At 54.1% G+C, this 19719-nt stretch overlaps 1 protein-coding gene across 1 annotated transcript; it reads left to right on the top strand.

Moving 5' to 3' along the window:
* The first annotated feature begins 1579 nt into the window (after nt 1-1579).
* Nucleotides 1580-17652, top strand: FGF22 (fibroblast growth factor 22). Its single transcript, XM_030540792.1, is given in 5 exon segments — nt 1580-1838; nt 16947-17050; nt 17461-17540; nt 17542-17612; nt 17615-17652. Coding segments are annotated over 5 exon segments (552 nt in total).
* Nucleotides 17653-19719: the final 2067 nt, after the last annotated feature.

Here is a 19719-nt window from a genome sequence, read left to right as displayed (position 1 = left end):
GTAAACATACGCACCGATTTTCACACCACCTGTTGGGCACACAGACAAATCTCCACTTCACAATGTACTGGCATAATTAGCCGAAGAAGAGCTGCGGTTGGCGTGAAAAAGGCAGAATGTTCAGGTGTGTGTTGACATCAGGACACAGCTACATACTCACGCACACGTCTACCCCCAAGGTGAGGAATTGCCCATCTTTTACAGAGAGGGAAACCGAGGCATGGTGACAGGACTTGCCCAGGGTCAGTGGTGGAGCTGAGGTTAGAACTGAGAAGGTTGTGGTGCACAACGTCTCTCTCTTTCTCACACACACACACTTGAGTTTCCATGTCACTGTCCCTTGCACAGCACCAAGTGGCTGTAAAATGACCAGGTGGCGATTGGTGGGGCAGTTGCAGGGAGTCCCTGACACTGAAGGGGAGGTGAAGGGGGCACACGGGGAGCTTGTGGGGGGCAACAGAGGATGGCAGGAGCCCTGGTGGCATGCAATGAGCTGGGCTGACACAAGGTAGGACATGTGCAAGTGACGGCACCAAGGGCAAGGCAACACACACACACATGCACACGCACACATGATCCCAAATACACTCACATTCGTACACATACACACATACATGCACACACACATACGCATACACGTGCACACATACACACATATGCACACACAGAGAGATATGCACACCCAAAATGCACACACCCCCACACACATACGTCTGTACACATGTATATACACACACAAACACAGGCATGCACCCATGCATGCAGACACACCCACACCCACATGCACACCCCCACACAAACACGCACACGCACGCCCGTACACATGTAAGCACACACAAACACAGGCATGCACCCATGCATGCAGACACACCCACGCCCACATGCACACCCCCACACAAACACGCACACACACGTCCGTACACATGTACGCACACACAAACACAGGCATGCACCCATGCATGCAGACAAACCCACACCCCCACACAAACACGCACACACAGGTACTCACACACGCGCGCGCACCCAGAGGTTTAAAGACCTCGCAGCCGCGCAGATTTATGAATGAGGAGCCGCCCCGCCCTCTGCCCGCTGCCATTGGCTGGGACCTCGCCGGGCAGGGCCCCCCCCCGGGAGAAGCGGCAGCTTTGCCTGTCAATGGCCGGAGTCCCCGGGTCCAGCCGGCCCCGCGTGACGTCTGCGCCCCCCACTTCCTCCTCCAGCGCCCGAGCCCGAGCCGCAGCCGGCGCCGGGGCTCCCCGCTGCCACCCACTCTGCCCCTGAGTCCAGCAGCGGCCGGGCAGGGGGCACCCGCCGGCTCCTGCCTGCTCTGGCTGGGCTCCCCCAGGGGCTGCTGCCCGCTGACCCCTGCCTGGGGGGGTTGCCCCCCCGCCCTAGGAGCCCTGCGGGGTAGCTGGCACCAGGGATGCCCCCGGGGAGCTCTCACCCGGGCTGGGGACGCGCTCCGGAGAGCACCCCGCGCCTCCTGCCAGCCTGAGCCCGGGCATATGCTGGAACCAGTCATAGCACATGGTCACACCCGTCCCGCCTGCCGCCTGGAGCTCCTGCCCCCAGGACTGCCATGGGGCGGCAGGTGGCAGCCGGCCCCGTCTCTCTGTGGCTCTGCCTGGCCCTCTCGCTGCTCACCGGATCGGCCCACCGGGACCCAGCCGCCCCGTCGGGGAGCAACCCCTCGGGAGCCCCCAGCAGGCGCCCCCGGAGCTATAACCATCTGGAGGGTGACGTGCGCTGGAGGAGGCTGTACGTCTCCACCCACTTCTTCCTGTGCATCGACAGCAGTGGCAAGGTGCAAGGCACACGGTGGAAGGAAAGTCCTAACAGTGAGTATGGAGGGCAATGGGGTGGGAGGGTCCCCAGGAGCCATTAGAGGCCTGTGCACCAGGTAGCAGAGGCTAGTGGTTTGAGCACTGGGCGGGGAGCCAGGAACAGCTCCTTTCTAACCCCTGCTCTGCCTCTGGCTGCAACCCTGGGTGCATCACTTTGCCTCTTTGTGCCTCAGTTTCCCTGTCTGTGACATGAGAGACAAGACTTGCGGGGAGGCTTGGTTAATGTGTGTAAAGGGCTTTGAAGGTGGAAAGCTCTGTTATTAATGGTCCTATTCCCATCCCCCAGGTCCTGATCCTTCCTACCTTGCTGGTGGACCTGGTCTTTTTGCCTGGCAGTTGGGAGCCTGGGTTCCCCCAGGTTCCCACTCCCATCACAAAGGAAAATAACAGTAAGAGAGTCACCCAGCTGGGTCATTACAAGCATGTTAACTCTCAGAGCTGTACGTAGGCCTGGGGAGCATCTGTGTATAGGGGTGCCAGAGTGGAGAGGTGGTGTGCTGGATACACTGTGGCAGGTGTTTTTTCAGAGGAATTTTTCTGGGATGACTTAGTCTGGCACGGACATAACCATAGCGCACTGACCACTTTCCCATCTCAAAGTGCTCCGCAAAGGTGGGGAGGTGTTGCTAGCCCCATTTTGCAGATGGAGAAACTGAGGCCCGGAGCGGGGAAGCGACATACCCAAGGATAGGAAGGACGGACCATGCATCTCGGTGAGCACAGGGGTTTTCAGAGATGGGAAGCTCCATTTAAAGCAGAGCTGAGGAGGTTTGGCTCTAGATAGGGCCCTGAAATGTGGGGCCGGATCTAGGTTTGGATTCCAGTTCAGATTCAGGCCCATCTCTAGCAGAAACTCAAGTAAGGCCCGGACTTTCAAAAGTGATTAGCAGCAGCTTGAGCTGCTTCAAAGAAGCCTGATTTTCAGAAGGGACCTGGGCACCTGCTCTCTAAAAATCAGAGTTTTAAAGTAGCTTCAAGTTGAGTCCCCAGATGCACTGAATCACTTTTGAAAATCTTGCCTTAAGTATGCATGAGAAGACCTCCTGCAAGGCCACCGGAAATCTCCAATTCCCCCTGCATCCCAGCCCTGAGGCCCAGCCCCTGCAGTCGACACCGGGCCTCACCAGGCCGTTGGGACATCAGCTTCTTGTCTGATCGCTAAAAATTCTCTCTAAAAGTTCCCTGCAGCAATTCTTTGCCCTGTGATGGAGTCGCCTGTCCAGCTCCGTGCAGCGATGAGCGAGTGTTTCATTAGATCACAGGGTCACTTGCCTGCTGCTAATGAGGGTCAGGATGGGCTTGTGACCTGTGGCTCAGGGGATCTGGGACCACTTGCCAGCTCTGACATTGACCTCTTGTGTGGTCTTGGGTGAGGCACTTTAAAGCCCAGATCCTCATTGAGATTTAGGCACCCAACTCCCATTGATTTGAATGGGACCCGAGCTATATACCTTTGAGGACCTGGGCTTTAATCTGTCTGGTCCTCAGTTCCCCATCTTTTACTCTGTATGTTAGCACTGGGGGCTGATCTTGGCCTTAGAGATGCTCTTGTAGTGTTAATACTTAGGCAAATTGCTCTTAAAATGAGTTGGGCTTGAACCAAATTTCTGTTGGAGGGGGAGGCTCAGAATCCAGGTCTGACTCTTTGCAGACTGAGGCCTCCTCTAGTCCTAACACCCCTCCGCTCCGTTAATCCTGGCCCGGTCCAAGCTCGCTTCCCGGTCGGCTGGAATTCTGCCCAGCTCTCTCTGTGCAACAGACCGGCCCTGAAATGCAGCAAGGTACTATGTGCATCTGCCTTTGTGTCAGAGCCCAGAACTGCATCCTAGTTAACACCAGGAGGTCTGGGCAGATGCATGGAGGCCTGTGTTCGTTACAGGAGGCCAGAGAGTGGTGTTATGATACCTTTGCACAGGGCCTGAGGTACTTAAGGGTCAAATACGAAGGTGAGGCCACGGCCCGGAATAGCGCGCAGCCTTACCCCGTCGGACAGCATTATGATATGACATCTTGAGTGCATTAAGGAAGGGACAGGGAAAATCACAGCAAGGAGATCAGGAGCATAACATCAACAGCAAAGTCACCTGCATCCCACAGAGAGGCGGTATGGTACAGCACACCCTAGATTTGCCATGATGCTAGAATACAGTAACAACAACACAGGATTAGGCCTTTCCCTGGGGCATGAAGCTGCCGCTTTGCCTCCTCCACCGGCCTCTAATCAGGAGTTCCCCAGGCCGCCAGCAGGAGGCAGGAAGAGGCGGCTAGTGACCCCTGTAGCTAGTAGAGTTTCAGTTCATCGGGGTTGGACCGTAATATTTTCGCTGTAGAAGCAAAGTCCTGATCAATTCCACTCTCTACCTGCTCTGCCAATCGCCACCCCTCTCCCATCTCTTGATAACAGCGCTGCAGCTCCTGGCAGGACTTGGCACCCAAGTGCAGCCGCAGAGACAGGGATGGAGGCTGGCGGCATCTCGAAGAGAAAAGCCTGGAGTCAGGAAAGCCCCTGAGATCTGGACGCAATCCGAGGGGTTGGCTCCTGCAGGTTGCACCCAGGCAGTTCTATTGACCCTAACGAGAGTGGAGTCTAGCCCAGCATGGCTATGTGATGATTAACATGACCCAGATCAGCCAGGGTTACCCTTCTCTGTGAATTTGGTCGAGTTTATTATTGGTGTGACAGTGGCACCTGCAGGCTCCGGCTGAAATCTGGATCCCATTGTGCTGGGAACTGAACAGACAGAGAGACCCTGCCCCCAAAGAGTTTACAATAATAATAAATAAGACCAACAAAGGATGATCTCCATCGTACAGATAGGGAAACCGAGGCACAGAGCAACGGGACTGACTCCATGCAGGGGCCCAGTTGCAGAGCCATGTCCTTCCTCTAAAGCTGATGGTTGCAAACACTGAGGGCCCAATTGGGATGATTGCATCACCTTTCACTCCTGCCAAGATCCCCTAGCAGGAGTCGAAAGCTTGGAAAGGAGCAATGAGAGCAAAGCAGTGACTCCATATCAGTCCTGGCTAGCAGCATGGCCTGGGGTGATTGTGGGGGACTTTAGGCAGATGCTGCAGCAGCATATGCTATCCTGGAGCCTCCCGAAGGGAACTTGGCTAGATCAGTTCCTCCTGTGCAGCCCCTCTGCTAAGCCTGAGGCTGGCCAAGGTGGGATCTAGCCTTTACTGGGGTGGCGATTTTATTGGGCTAGGGAACAGAGCCACTGGCGGGTTTGAACTCCCAGGACAGAGCCAGCCAGGACTGAGAGCAGAGCAGCTTGTGTTATTTTTAGAGAAGCAAATGTCCTTTGTGATTAATAGGAACAACCGCAGAGGATTGTTAAACCTGACTAGGGTTGCAGCCACCTAATTAGCTTCTCACCACCTAGGTTGTTGCTGGCGGTTTTGCTCCGACAGTGCAAAAGACGACTGGTTGGTTTCACTTGATTCCAGCCAGCGCCAGGTCCTGGCTCCTGGCATTTGTGCAACGCTGAGACGAGTGGGTGACAAATGCCACAGAGGAGGGGGTAAATTTCTCTCCCCCCGGGAAAAGATCTGACCCTTTCATTTTAGGCAGAAGCCAACCACTAACTGAGGGGCTGAAGAAAAATTTTTCCTGTAAGTGCTTGCTACAGGATTTCATGCACCTTCGTCTGAAGCAGGTGGTGCTTGGGCCTGTTGGAGACGGGGTGATGGGCCTTTAGTCTGATCTGGTCTGGCAGTTTCTGTGCTCCCATTGATTAGAGGCTTCGCAAACTCTGGTTTTCGTAAAATGCCATTTTCATCCTGACCATGTTCCTTTAAACGGCCTCGATGAGCCAAAATTATATGCAAAACAGGGACAGAAAATGTTGCTTAATGGAGACAAGTTTTGCTCATGCGAAGAGATGAAAGTGGTGTCCAGCTGAGTGTGAAAATCTAAGGGGGACGTTCTCACGAAAGAGAGAGTCCGGGGTTTTCCTCATGTGATGCCCCATCCTGGCTCCACCTCCACACACAAAACTCTAGTGCTGTGGTGCTTTAAACGTGGACTCCCTGGCCCATCCTGTCCTGAGTTCACTCCCGCTGGTAACCTGCCTTCTTGGGGAGGACATGGACTAGCACCACTTGAATGCTGCCTGCCCTCCAGCGCCTCCTGCAATCCCCCCCCTTGGTGCCTGGAAAGACAGACAAATCCTCCCACAAGTCATTGACGGGGGGGGGAATGAGAGAGCTGCTGGGCCGCCCGCCGCACGAAATGGCCTCGGATATGTCCCAGGAGCGCCGCGGTTTTGCAGCAGTGTCACCGCTCACACCTGGGCTGAGTTAACCCAGACTCAGCTGCTGATCCCCCTGCGGTGCTTCCACTGCCCCGGGGGCAGCCCACCACAGCAAAGCCTGCCTTGGCTGTGAACGAGGCTGCTAGTTTGTGGCGACGGGTCCGTTCATCTGCGGCTATGGCAGGCCGTTGTGGCGCAAAGCAAAGTAAGGAGCCTGCTGGCTGCTTCCAGAGAGAGGGAGACTAATCTCTGTCCTAGCCAGCAGGGGGTGCTGCGGGAAACGTTCTGCCCTGTTGGCCAGGGCCAGAGGATGTGGCCAGAACCCCTTTGCCATACAGATCTGTAGCTTATCTCTGGTTCTAGAAATGAGCCTACCTGTCACTCCAACTCCTTTGTAACAGCTGCTGCAGCCGCCCCACCTGGGACCATGTTGAATGATCCTTTCATGTGAAATAATTTGGCCTAAATTTTATCTGTCCATCCATCCATCTGTCTCCTATGGCGTCTGGAGCCTTCTCGCTTGCTCAAAGTTCCTGCCAGTTTCCCACCCACCTCCTTTACCCTGACCGAGGCAGCTCCTGACGTTTCTCCTATCCTCATCTGGGCTCCATCTGGCTCGGATCGCCCCCGGGAGCTTCCCCCTCTCTCTGGAGAGTAAGAGCACGTCCTCCGCCTTCCCCCCATGCGGGGCCTGGGGCGATGGGGGAAGAATTCTGGTTTGCCGGTGCCGGCCCATCAGGGCAAGGGGAGGTTGATTGCAAACACACCAGCTGGGGGAGCATTGAGTGGGGTATCTAGACTCCCTCCCCGGCTCCCAGCCTCTGCAAGGGGGGCAGGATGCCGGGTGCCTTCCAGTTCCCAGCCAGCTCCCCAGCCGTGAAGTGCAATCGGAAACAATAAGAGCCATGTGACCTTTGATCCTCAGAGGCTGCCAGGCTTCCTCGGAGCTGACCTCGTTAATGAAAGACTTCCTGCCTTGTGATCACGCATAGGCGCCAGCCTGCCCTGGCCATAGTTGCGAGGGATGTTCGGGGGCAGATCTGGCTAGGAACTCCGCTGTATGACAACAGGTCAGGCGGCAGCTGGGAAAATGCACCTGGGCTCTCTCTCTTGGTGTCTTTTAAGCCGCCACATACGTGGCTCCATCCGTGCATCGTGCGGCACCCCCTGGAGGGTCACCGCAGCCTGCACCCGCCCCTTGCACCTCCCCCGCGTTTAGACGGCAAATCTTGGGGGCAGGACCAGTTGCCCAGCGCCTGAGTAGAAGGGTGGACGTGCTGCTGGTGCATCTCCTCGTGGCTTTGTTCCAGTGCTTCTGGCACAGGGGACTGCTCTTTGGCCAGGGCCCTATTTTGTTTCCACCCCGGAAACAAAAGTCCAACACAGCAACTGTCCAATGTTGTTCTGACAGGTTTGCAACCCACGACTCTGGGCCCCTGTGGTCCGGACACACCCTTGTCCCAGGGTAGTCAGAAGCCCTGATCCCCTTGTCTCTGCAGGTTTTTTCCCCCCACCACCTTCCTTGGTGGCTGGTAGAGAAAGCCAGGCCCTTTCTCTCCTCGGGGTGCCAGCCCAGGGAGCGTGTAGTAAGCAGCCTGGGTCTGTCTATTCAGACTCATCCCCTGCTGCCTCCCACCGGCTTCTTCCTCCCCAGGACTGGCAGCAGGCCTTTCCCCACAGCCCCTTCCTGGGCCTGCCAGGCAGCCGTATTTCCCTCAGGTGCTCCAAGGTTTCAGCCCTCACCCTTCCTTCAGGGCCATACGCCCCATCATCCTTCCCTAGCGCTCGCCAGCAAATCCCCAAACCACAGTTACCATCCCTTCCCACTCTCCACTGCTCCGCGCCCTCTCCTTCTTCTCTCATGGGTCTCCCCCAAACTGAGGTTCACCTGATTCCTTTCCAGGTGGCCTTGCTTAATTGACCCCCTCCAGGTGCCAACAGGGAGCAGATTGAGTGCCAAAGCTCCCAATAACCCTCTCACTGCCAGTGTGGGGTCTATACCGCCACCCAGCCTGGCGCACTGGGGCTCTGATCCCTAGCTGCTCCCGTGATACAAAGAACTAATGGGATGCTGTGCTGAAAACCCCACCTGCCCCCGACGAAAAGAGATTTGTCAGTGTGACGGAGTGGATTTCACATTCTCTCCTCCCAGGGCTGCTGCCAGGAAGGGGGATGCTTCTGTAGCTCATGGTAGAAGTGAGTGTGTGTGGGGGGAGGGTGTTTGTCCTCCTAGAGCAGCAAATCCCCAGAAGAGGATAAGAGCCTGTAGGAGCTGCCAGTTAATAGAGTTACTCCTTTCGCTCAAGCATTAGAGGTGATGCTGCTAACAGGCATGTGGGGAAGGAGACACCTTCCTAGGGAACCACTGCTCTGGAGAAAGGACACAGAGAATGGAGATTCCCCTCCAGAACTGAGCAGTCCCTCCCTGGCCTCCCATACCTTCATGCTGTGCAGCAGAGAACCTGGTCGTGTCCTGAGCGGGAAGACGTTTGCTTCCAGATCTGCTCTGCTGAGACCTGTTACCTGGATCAGAGCTGAGATGGAGGCGGCATGAGGCTCTGGGGGACAGATTCTCCTTTGTTCATAGTGGCTGTGAGTGGGGAGGAGCGGCACAGAGAAGGGATTGGACGGGGATCCTGTAAAGGGACCCCATTGTTTTTTCTCAGTGGGGTTTAAGCAGTGGCCTGCTAAACCCAGGAGTGTGAGTTCAATCCTTGACGGGACCATTTAGGGAACTGGGGTAAAAACCTATCTGGGGATTGGTCCTGCTTTGAGCAGGCGGTTGGACTAGATGAGCTCCTGAGGTCCCTTCCAACCCTGATATTCTATGCTTCTATGATTCCTCTGGGTTTAATAAGAGAGTTGAGATTTCCCAAGAGCATAGCAGGTCTAGAAATCTGAGCAAGCACCTGCAAGCGAGAAGCTCCTAACCTGAGTGCCTGGCTCTGATGCTGACCTGCTGTGTTAGCTTGGGTGACTCATGGCCCCATTTGTGCCTCAGTTTCCCCAGTTGCAAAATGGGACTGAAATACTTCCCCACTCCCCAGGGTGTTGTGAGAACTAGCCATCTGCAAAATGCTTCGAGATCCTCGGGCCCCAGCCAAAGGCAACGTGAACTCTAATCACATGCCTGGGCAAGCAGGTTGTGCTAGGGACACTGAGTAATGCTGGCTGAGTAGAACCACTGATGGCAGTGCGGCTTGCAAGTGCCAGCGTGGGGGGCTGTGAAGGAGTCGGCGGCGCATGTGGGGAGCTGTGCGTCTATGCAGAGGCTCGCTACGCCAGGGTGTTGGCCAAAGCAGGAGCGCTGGTAATCTGGAGATAGAGTTTCCTGAAACGGCACTGGGTGTTTCTGTTGTAAACCCTGCCTTGTCTAGCCACATGCCTTTCGCATTAGTGCCTGTGCTAAGAGATCTGCCAGCCAGACACTCACCTCTGGCCAAGCACAGAGCCAGCCCCCAGGCTAGGTCCCCCCCTCTCCACACACACACCCCTACCTGCTAACCATCCACGGCCCATAAATCATCCCCCAGCCCTGTTCACACATGCACACCACTCCTCCAGCCGCATTCCCTCCACTTGCCCTCACATCCACCCACATTCCCATGGGTGCACACCCTGTGCCGCTCACCTCCTCGTCCAAACACACACCCCGCCTTGCACTGAGCCAGCCCCCTTCTCTTCCATATACACACAGCTGCACACCTCCACCCCATTCTCACACGTGCGCAGGCGTGCATGCCCCTCCATCCATTCACCTAGACACACTGCACCTTTGCAACCCTGTCTGTGCAATGCATGTTGTGTGTACGTGTGCAAGTTATGTGCGTGGCATGTACACCTCCATTGCATACATAGTGTAGCGTGTGTATAGGGGCAGAGTACGTGTGTAATGCAGGCCACATGTTGTGTATATGGGGAGAACATCTGTGTTTATGCATGTACTGCGTATATATGCATGCACGAGACAGAGCATGTGCCCATGTACGCACCCCTACCTTACGCCCATGCACGTGTGCACGCCACAGATACACCCAAGGCTGAGTCCTCTCTCTCTCCTTGGAAGGTGAGTCAGTGGGCTGCAGGCTGACACGAGGAAGTCGTCTGGGACCGGCCTGGGGGTTCATGAGGGATGCGCTCACACAGCTAGGACACGGCAGGCGTTTCCCAAGAGGAAGGGAAAAGAAGCAGTTCTGAAAAAAGCAAATTCAGCCCTAAAGGCACTGGAGAGCAGGAGAGAATTGCAGTTTGACCATTTTAATCCCTTTGGTTCCTCTTTCCTCTCATCTTTTTGGGCCTTTTCCCCCACCTCTGCCACTCTGCGAAAGCAGCCAGGAGCTAGTGTCAGGCTCTCTGCTCCCCATTTCCCCCGGCCCCGCTCAGGTGGGAGTGAATGTAACAATTAACCCTTAGTCGCTGGGGGCCGATTCTTCCCAGACCACACAGGTAGCGGAGCTGAGGAAGGGACCCCAGGAGGGTTCTGAGGTGAAAAAGCCTGGAGGAGCTAACAGTGGGGGTCTCTGCCCGAAGATCAGGAACCACAGTTCAGCTAAACGCACAACCCAGCTGCCATTAGGGGGAATAAATCAGGCGCAGGTCAAAGACTGACAATTTGTTCCAGCCAAGTGGAGGTTTTGCTTAGATCCCGTCTGCCTGGCTCTGGGGAAGCAGCTGGTCTCAAGGAAGAAGGGGAAAAGAAAATCACTCAACAAAACCGGACTTTTCCCCGCAGGGCAATCAGTCCCCAATGTTCATCTCCTTCCCAGCGTGAAAGGACAGCCATGGCTGTGGCTAATGCAGCCAGGTACCAGCTGGGGTGGTTTTGTTCTTTGCTGTTCCGTGGGAAGGACAGGCCTGATCTCGCTGCCCGTGCAGCTTGGGATCAAAGCGCTGGCCTGTTTTTCAAGCTGGGATAGAAATCCCAATTCCCCAGCCAGTGCCTGAGACGATAACCGTGCTTTCCCTTTCATGCAGCGCCTTCCATCCCAGGAGCTCCCAGCACAATTTGCTGGGCTGGTGGAGAAGTGGAGGGGAATTCTCTCCCCTCTAAGGACTATTGGGTGAAGTTCTCTGGCTTGCATCAGGCGGGAGGTCAGACGATGGCCCGAAGGGCCTGTTAGGTCTCATCCCAGGGATTTTATTTGCTGACCATGAGGCATCAAGACCATTATCTGCCCTGGGTCACACAGTGTGGGAAGGGGGAAAAGAACTTAGGAGCCCTGACTCCTCCTCTGACTACCAGCCTGCAGACCTTCCTGTGCTCACAGCAGTTCTTGTGGCTCAGTTGTGCTAGGCCTTTGGGACAGGTCCACCTGACCCTCCGGCTTTCCTGATCCCTCCTTGGTTTTGCTCATGCTGGTGAGATGCTTCCCAGATCCCTATAAAAAATGGCAGTTGTGGGTCTCCTGGATTTTGTCCAGTGGTTCTTGTGCTGCAACGTGACGCCTGATGTTAGCCGGTGGGATATTTGAAAGGACCAGCAGCAGCTCTGGGTTGGTTTGGTCGTGTAGTCCCTGTTATTTTCATTGTTTGATTCGACTGGACATCAACTAGCTTGGTGTGGGAAGAGCTTAACCGCACCAGAGCACGGCCTTGTGCCACCATGTAGCAGAGAGCTAGCAGTGAGCAGAGCAGTGTTTGCGCATTTGCCCCCCACCCACGTGGAGCTGGGAAGCGTATTTAGGAGGCCATTTTTGCTCTTAATCGTCTCAGCTATGTGGGTGAGGCATTCTTTGTAGGTAAGTATACAAGCTAGGAGTTAGCCTTGGCTATATGGGCTGTGGGTCCCACGCCCATTGTTTTCCACTCAGGAAGATGTTGGGCTCTCGCGAAGCATTGGCATGACCGAGATGGAAGTATGACTACACGGTGAGATGGTTTGCTCAAGGAGGGCTGTAGCAGAGCTGGGAACTGAGCTAGGTCACCTACCCCATATCCCAGGGTCTAAACCCCCAAGGCCGTTGTGCCCGTTGAGCTTGTCGTGACTAACAGCATGGAAAGTTTTTGAGTAACTGATCACATCACGAGTATAAGCGGGTCTAAGGGAGTCTAGGTTAATTATTATTAAGCACCTTCTCTATCACATCTAACCCCAGCTGCTTGTCTTCATGGCCCATCCCCACCTGACCTCACGGCTTGTTCTCCGTCATCGACTCCCGCCTCCGACCAGCCCAAGATCCCAGCCTGTTGTTACATTCCCCAAACAAGCCCCGCTGTGCCTTCTCCCACACTGCCCCCTCTCTCCCTGGAAACATCCACAAAGCTCCCTCCTGATCCGCCTTCAGACCACTTCTCTGCTGTGATTCCCACAACAAACCTGAGAGCATTTAAGCTGCTGACGTGCCTAGACCGCTACTTTTCATGCCGACCAATATTGGCTCATTGTTTCCGTATATTCCCCCGTGTCTGTATTCCTCTATTTTCTCTGGTCTTATACTCCAATTGCAAAGTCCCTGGGGCAGGGACTGTCTCTTTGTTCTGTTTGCACAGTGCCGACCACAACGGGTCCTGGCCTGTGACTGGGGCTCCTGGGTGCTACCTCGACACATATAATAAAGTATCAGAGGGGTAGCCGTGTTAGTCTGGATCTGTAAAAGCAGCAAAGAATCCTGTGGCATCTGAGGAAGTGGGTATTCACCCATGAAAGCTCATGCTCCAAAACGTCTGTTAGTCTATAAGGTGCCACAGGATTCTTTGCTGCTTTTACATACAATAAAAACAACATTGTGGCAGCAGCCAGGATCAGGCGCCTGTAGTGCTTGGCGCTGCACGGTCACAACCATAAGCTACATCCTCTGCCTCGTTAGGGAGCGTCACTGAAGTTCGGAACCCAAGGTTCAGCTCCAGAGCTTGGATTCAGCCCCATCAGTGCAGGATCCCAAGGCCCCGTCTGCCACTGAAATTCAGACCAGACCCTTTAAATTTCTGTTAATGAAGGGGGCAGGTGGGTGGGAGGTTCTTTGCCAGAGGTGGCGTATTTGCGTGCGTGATGTCTATGCACCAGGGCACCCCCTGAGCCTGGCTCAGCTTCAACAACCCAACCTGCTGTCGTGAAAGCCACATCCCTAGAATGTTCCCTTCCAGTGACTGTCTGTGAGGGCGGAACCATTGGGGTGAATGGGCGTCTATGGGAAATCTTGCCACCAGAGAATTCCTCTGGTGCCTTCAACAGAGCCGGGCCCTTCAGCCAGCTAAGAAGATAAGAAAGGTCAGTTACCGCGCAGCTGCCACTGTTTTAGAGATAAACCTTGGCCTCTCGCGCCCGCGTTGAAACCTATTTGGGTTGGAAATATCAAAAGCCGCCTGTCGGGATTAAGGGGCACCTCGACCCAGTCCATGCTCTCGAGGGCAACTGGAATTCGTCTCCTTGGTTGTGAGCATTTTAAAAAAGAAAAAACATTGATACAAACTGAGTCCTATTGAAGCAATAACATTCCCGTTGAGCTCTGTCAGCCTCAGTAGAATAACTCTAGGATGGAGCAAAGCTGCTCCTGGCACATGAGAACCAGGCCAACCCCGAGTCCCCACTGGAAGCCAGAAAAGAGTGGCAAAGTTTGGAAAAGCTTTCGCCTGACCAACCAACCCCTAACAGTTTGTGTTGAGGCCGGTCTGATCTCTTTCTAGCGTGATCTCACTTCTTTAGGAGTCAACCTGGACATACTGCACCCATGTAGAACGCAAAGAGAAGATCAGCTCCCAGACGGCCATTGATGCAGAAGTCAGCAGGAACCTTCTGCGGAGCAGTATGTGGTACAGACCTTGGTCCTGGCCCTGATGTTCGCTCCAGCAGAATGTGGTGGAGCAGTTTAGAGCAGAAGGCAGCATGTGCATCTGGTTGATGCAGAACTGAACACAGTGACATGTACCATTAGTGGCTGCCTTCGCCACACGTTAATATCTAATTTGTATCTACTGGCATATAGAGCTCCCCCAAAACATAGACAAGGCGCCATCCTTTTGGAGCGGCCATTCACATTCATGCCCAGTGCCAATCCCAGATGAACCAGGACATATCAAGGCTGACAGCTATGTCCTCAGAGAACGGCAGCAACTCTGGGATCGAGAGATGAATTTCAGAAGCCCTCATTGACCTGCTTGCAACTTGGGATGCAGATCCTAGACTGGGCTACAGGCTGCTGACTGCATGGCCCAGAGCGGCTACCACAATGCAGAAAGATGGCTTAGTCCAATCTTCACAGATTGGGAGGGTGGGACAGTGAGGCAGAGGGTCCCACGTGTGGGGCAGGAGTGCATGTTTAGAAGGTTGGAGGGTGAACTGCAACACCTTGTTGCCCTCGATGATGCAGCCGTTAGAGGGCTGAGCAGTCTAGATATCGACATCTTCTTTTGTACGTGCCACAAGTTATCGCTCCGTGCCTCAGTCTCCCCATTTGTACAAGGAGGATAATGATACAGACCTCCTCTGTAAAGCACTTTGAGATCTACGGATGAAGAAGCTCCATATAACCACTAAGTATTCGCATCATAAAAACGTCATAAGGGCTTTGTCTGCATTCAGGTATAGCCCTGATTCCAGCATCAATTGGCAGCAATTTGAGTAGCTGGCCCTTAAGCACAGACAAGGGCAGGAACTGTTTGCACTGATTAGCTCAATCAAGGTCACCACGTGCTTGTGATCGGGATAGTCTGGTATGCTACATTAGTTTTCTTCTTTGTGCATTCCAGGGCATTCTGCGTTGTCTGAGCTCCTAGGGATAGAGGCTTTAGGGCAGATCCGCAGCTGGCATAAAGGTGTCAGAGGGGTAGACATGTTAGTCTGTATCAGCAAAAACAACAAGGAGTATTTATGGCACCTTACAGACTAACAAATTTACTTGGGCATAAGATTTCCTGGGCTAAAGCTTATGCCCAAATAAATTTGTTAATCTCTAAACTGGCATAAAGTCACTGTAGATCCATTGAGGTCAGTGGAGTTCTGCAACTTCATACCAGCTGAGGATCATCTCTTGAGCCAAAGCCAAGGGCAAAGTCAAAATTTCTAAATATCATACAATGAAAATTGCTAGATTTCATTTCCAAAACATCGAAACCACCTGATAAGGAGATATTTTGACTGTGATTCATTTTGTGCTATATTAAACGTCTAAATGTTTTGACTTTGGCCTGTATTCTAAATTATACCATAAGAAGTTGAAACAATGAAGTCAAAACGAATCGCTTCAATAATTTCCTGTTCAATGTTGACAACATCGCTACGTTTCCACCAATTTCGGCGAATCCATAGTTCCTGATGGAAAACTGGCAATGGAAAATTCATAAGCAGTTCTACTGAACACTCTGTCAGCTCTCTACACAAAAGGCTGGGCAACCCACGGAAACTGGATTTCCCTCCCTTAGTGCATATGGATTGGAAGGATGAAGGCCCCAGAGCAGAGCTCTGCAAACCCAGTCTCCCCTCCAGCTCAGTATCAAAGGGTCTTTTTGTTTTGTATTGGGACGGGAAGGAGAAACCTCTCCAGGCCTGGAGGAATTGAAAGGTGTCTCTGCTGTGGGCAGGGATTTCCCCTTTTGCGCCTAGTACAATGGGGCCCTGGACTATCACAAGACAAATAATGAATAATAATAAACAAACAGCACCCAAGCATTGTTGTCAAGCTCTGAAGCAGTGTAGGGCTTACCTTGGCATTTCTCAATGGACTCACTTGTGATCTTACACTGCTGAAAATCGGGTGTCACTCCACTGATCTCCGGAGGTGACTCCATATTTTCACTAGAAGAACCAAGATCAAAATTTGGCCCAAGAGGTCCTCAGTGACATTGGATCATCTGTCCCCTCTGCACCCCATCTACAGCCCAAAAGTCCCAACATGGCCAAAGTCTTCGCTTAGATTGAAGCTTTTCGGAACACAGCTTTCTTCATTGTGTGTATGGCAGCCTAGCAGAGTGGGGCGCCGATCTCCTGCAACACAACTGATAATTAGGAAGCCGTGTTGCCCAGTGTCTAGCGCACCGGACTGGGAGTCAGGAGACCTGGGTTGTAGTCTCATCTCTGCCCATGACCCTGCCAGTCGCTGCCTCTCTCTGTGCCTCAGTTTCACCTCCCACCCATTGTCTATTTAGATGGTAAGCTCTTTGGTCATGCACTGCTGGTTATTCTGCTATCCCTCCTTCAAGCTCTCCTTGGCCAGGGGGTTTCAATGGAGCAATTTGTAACTCAGTCACTTGTTGGTTCACTTTCCAGCCTCAAGTCACTCCCGTCAAGTGCTCTGGGGCAAGGGACTAGCTTTTATTGGACCAGCTTCTGTTGGTGAGAAACACAAGCTTCTCTGCATAAAGCAATACCTTGTTAGTCATGTGACAGCAGCTGTCTCTCAGCATCCCCATCAGCCAGAAAGCTTTGTCTTTAACCATGGGAGGCATTCAGTTAACTCAAGCCTCCTGGGGACTGTTACTGGGAAACCAAAGGTCAGGCAAGGTGGGCTAACGCCTGCATTGTGCACGTGGGGCAGCCTCGCTGACAAAGGTCCAGCCCAAAACCATCCACACATGGGTGCCCTTGACAGATTCCAACTTAGCCGACTGCATTCTGCCTCCCTTGGACAGTTCCAATTCGATGAAAGACTTCTTAGGTATTGAGTAGTATTGCTGTAATAAGCTGCTAAAAGCTGCCACCTTCCACCCCAGAGGTGGCTGCATTTCAGTGCCGGGCAACGCGATACCTTCTGTTGGCACTCGTACAAAACGTGTCTCCGCAGGGCTTTGCTGGCTAACAAAATGAAGCACCTGGGCCCTGTGCCATGGCAGCCCAGCTGTTTTCCACACCCACTTGCAGCACTGTTGCACTCTCCCGATTCAATGCCCCGAATTCTCTGTCTCCCCGCAGGCATCCTGGAGATCCGGTCGGTGCGAGTGGGCGTCGTAGCCATCAAATCCGTGCACACGGGTTTCTACCTGGCCATGAACAAGAAGGGGAAAGTATACGGGTCGGTAGGTAGCAAGCTGTTTTTCCCTCCTTACAGGGTGCTCTGTGGGGAGCATGGCTTGTGGCTTCGTTCTGGACCAGGGATCAGACTGGTCGGCTGGAGAATTTGGGATAGAAGCTAGCAGGACCCTGCTCGGCCCAGCACGGCATTCAGGATATCGTGCCTGATGCTGCCAAGTCAGTGGGTGGGTAGCAGCTTAGAGACAGGCAGCTTGCTGGAAGGAAGCCCTCACTGCTGGGGGCCGGCAGCACGGTGCTGGAACACTCCGACTCCTAGTCTCCCGCTGTAACCTCTGAACTCCATTCCCAGCCAGGAGCTGGGGATAGAACTCCCGAGGTTCCTTGCTCTGCCCCCCCCCCCCGTCGGACACCCCCCAGCTGCACCACACTCATGGCCCTGTTTCTGTCTCCCCAGAAGGAGTATAACCCCAACTGCAAGTTCAAAGAGCACATCGAGGAGAACGGCTACAACACCTACGCCTCGCTGCGCTGGCGGCCGGGAACCGCCCCATGTCCTGGCCCTCACCAGCAAGGGCAGGCCCCGGCAGGGGGGCAAGACACGGCGCCAGCACTCTCCACGCACTTCCTGCCCCTACTCGCTTCCTGAGCCACACTGAGGCGGGGTGGGGGGTTGTTTTTTTAAAATGACTTTTTTTGGGTGCTATTTATATTTTTTGTTATGAAGAAGGAGATGGGCTCTTCCCTCTGCCCCCCAGCCCAGGGGAGCAGCGCTGACCAGAGTCGGGATGCCGGCTCCCACTTGGCTAGAACCGACTCCCCGGGACCCAGGAAGAGGGAATCCTCCTGCGGGTGTCACCCTGAGCGCTGGCAGCTCCCCACCAGCAGGCCCCCAGGATCTGTTGGCATAATGCACCAACCATTGTTCCCCCAAAAGGCGGACCACGGATGGAGCGAGGCTGAGCCACCCAAAAGCGGGAACGGCCAGACACGTTGGGGTTGTTTTTGTTACACGACGTATCAATGCACATGTCTACAGTGTCTGTCTATAAGCAGCCCAGGCAAATTAAAGCCCTGTTCTGTACTTGTACAGTTGCCAGGGGGCTGTGACATTGCTGGAGGGTGAGGGGTAAAACCTCTGCAGTTTTGCTCTTCTGGGTCCTCGGTGCTGCATCCGCTGGGCTTTGGCAAAGCCAAAGCGCTTGTCCACAACTCATGCCTTCCCAGACAGCGTGGACGGCAGCCAGTTCTGGAACATGGCAGCTAGATGGGCACAGCCACGATTGCCTTCGATAACCTTGGTCAAGTGCTTTGAGCTCCAAAGGTGTCCAATGCTCTGTGTGCGAAGTGTTAGCTAGGTACAGCACAGAGACCTGTCATGGAATCTGTCCCAAAGAGCAAAAGCTAAGCAGGAAGGAAACAGGGTGCGGATGGTTTGAAAAGAACCAGCTGCTCCTGCTTTTCTGAATCCTTGTCGTGTGTCCCCCTTTCCCCACCACCGCAGGGCCGAAAGGGCTTTAAGCCCTCCCTGCAATGCTCTGTCACAGCACCATGAGGACGTCTCGTGGCCAGCATAGAGCACGGCTGGGCTCAGATTGACAGCACACAGCTCAAAGGGCACAGGCCCAAACGCACATGAGCTCACTTTGCCCTAGGACGTTGGGTCCTGACGGTAGCCCAGTAAAGGGATCAAGATGATGGGGCCTTTCGACCCTCTACAGGGTGGCTCTAACTCACCACCTAGATCCTCAGGACTCATGACCACCACTGGGCATCCCCAGTAAGGACCTAAATAGGTCAGTGCTGAGAGTGGTCAGATTTGGTCCAGGTGATGAGCTGGTCTCAGCGGTCAGAATAGGGTGGAAGGGGCAAGAAGCAGGAGAAACAGAGACGACCTCCCGGTGGTCCCATTAATATGGGTACCCCTCTTCTCCATCCACAGGCAACGAGCCGAGAGAAAGTGAAAGCCAGGGATCCATTCAAGCGATTGTCAAACAGCAGGAGACTCCATCAGGGAAGGGTCCTCAGGACACTGCCGTAGCCAGAGATAAGATAGTGAGCGAGTTCGGGGTCCACTTACAGCCAAACAAGTCCCCGGAGGCCAGGGCAAGGCAGCCCGCCTAGCTCATTAACGGTACTGCAGGGGCATCTCGCTTCACGGCACCGATAACATTCCCAGAATACACCTGGATTTCATATGCCTCCTCCGTTCCTCCACAGATAAGGACAATCAGAGGGAACCAAAGGGCTCCCAGCTGCTGAGAGGACTGTGGTCTCAGCCTGTGTTCACCAGGTTACAGCCCAGCCTGCAATCCCTGCCCTACGCAGTGGATTTCAGGCTGGGGGAAACAAGGCCTGCCACAATGAAAGCAAGACACCCATGCTTTCTTCTAAGCATCACTACGCAAGGAGTCACCCTGCTGCTGCCGCCATTTGTATTCGGGAGGAAATTCCCTTCTCCAGACCTCAGCAGCACGAACTGGGGTAGTGACTGGATTTCCTACCCCTCGCCACTGCAGGCAAAGCCCTGCCGGAAGAACAACTTCTCACCCAAGGCCTCTGTGCCAGAGCAGCGGCAGACTCTGCCCTTCCGGCTGGGCTTTCCGGTTAGGCGCAGGACATGCCGGCAGGAGAGGGAAAGCCAACAAGGTAGGTCTGAAGCCAGGTGGAGAGAGGTGCTGATGGATTCTAAGTGCTACGAAGAGGTGGTTCAAAG

This window comes from Gopherus evgoodei, chromosome 22 (assembly GCF_007399415.2).
Source record: "Gopherus evgoodei ecotype Sinaloan lineage chromosome 22, rGopEvg1_v1.p, whole genome shotgun sequence".
Lineage (NCBI taxonomy): Eukaryota > Metazoa > Chordata > Testudines > Testudinidae > Gopherus > Gopherus evgoodei.
This window is presented reverse-complemented; position numbering and strand designations above follow the sequence as displayed.